General features: G+C 66.4%; 1 protein-coding gene across 1 annotated transcript in view; it reads right to left on the reverse strand.

Annotated features, from left to right (window-relative positions):
• CCND2 (cyclin D2) overlaps positions 1 to 758 on the reverse strand; it is a 22,945-nt gene extending 22,187 nt beyond the window's left edge. The window contains exon 1 of the mRNA XM_007469446.1: positions 298 to 758. Coding sequence (XP_007469508.1) covers positions 298 to 492 — 195 coding nt within the window. The 5' untranslated portion in view covers positions 493 to 758. The remainder of the gene's footprint in view (positions 1 to 297) is intronic.
• Positions 759 to 1,029: the final 271 nt, after the last annotated feature.

A 1,029-nucleotide genomic window follows, 5' to 3' on the forward strand; every position in this document is an offset into this window, starting at 1 on the left:
GGGGGGGGGGGGGGGGGAGAGGAGGCAACCACATGCAGGCACCCGCGCGCGGGATGCTCCCCCACCCCCGCTCCGGGACAGCCTCGCTGCTCCCAGATTTGCCGCCTCCCTCCTCTCCCCCTCCCCCCGTTAATCTTGCACCCCGCAAGGAACAGAAAGGAAGCCACGCGTCTCGCCGAGGGCACGGGGTAACCTCTCGCGCAGCAGCGGGGAGGCTGCCCTCTCGCAGGTTCAGGGTCCCCGCGTGGGGTCTGGGGTCCGGGCGGGGACGGACGGTGCGCCTGCCTGCAGACCTACCTCCAGCATCCAGGTGGCCACCATCCTGCGCATGTAGGGCTGGATGTCCTTCTGCACGCACTTGAAGTAGGAGCACTGGGGAAGGTAGCGCTCCTCGATGGTCAGCAAGTTCTGCAGCACGCGGTCGTCGTGGAGCAGGTTGGCGTCCGGCACGGCCCTGCGGACCGGGTCCACCTCTCCGCACAGCAGCTCCATGGCCAGCTGGGTGCCCACTCGCGCCCCTGCGATCTCCGGACTGGAAAATTGGGGGGTTTTTTGGAGGGGGGGAGGGGAGAGGATTCCCCTTACCTCCTTCCTTTGGCTAAATAAGGGGTTTTCGGGGAAATAGCGAAGGGCAGAGAGGGAAGCTGGGGAAGAAGACGGGAAAGGGATGGGCGGTGGGAGAGGAGCGCCCCGGGGGCTGCTGACTCTGCCTGCCCTCCCCTTCAAACTTGTCTGCTCTCCCCAGCTCGCTCTGCTCTCTGCTCTCCGAGGCAGTGACGCAAACTGGCTGGGCAGTTACTTCTCCGCCCTCTCGCCTCGCCCCCCTCTCCGGTTCCTCCTCCCTTTCCCTCCCCTCCCGGTCCTCCCCTCCTCCTCTCAGTGTCTCCCTCCCTCCCTCCTTTCCCCTCTTGTTATTAAGGAGAACAGCAGCTGGCCCGACCAAACTTCAAACGCGGTCCCCCGCCCCCCGGCCCCCTCTCCTTAGCTCTCCGAGGCCCTCTCCCTCTATGCAGCCCCGCAAGCCAGGGG

The sequence above is a fragment of the Lipotes vexillifer genome, unplaced genomic scaffold (assembly GCF_000442215.2).
Source record: "Lipotes vexillifer unplaced genomic scaffold, Lipotes_vexillifer_v1.1 scaffold395, whole genome shotgun sequence".
NCBI classification, from domain to species: domain Eukaryota; kingdom Metazoa; phylum Chordata; class Mammalia; order Artiodactyla; family Lipotidae; genus Lipotes; species Lipotes vexillifer.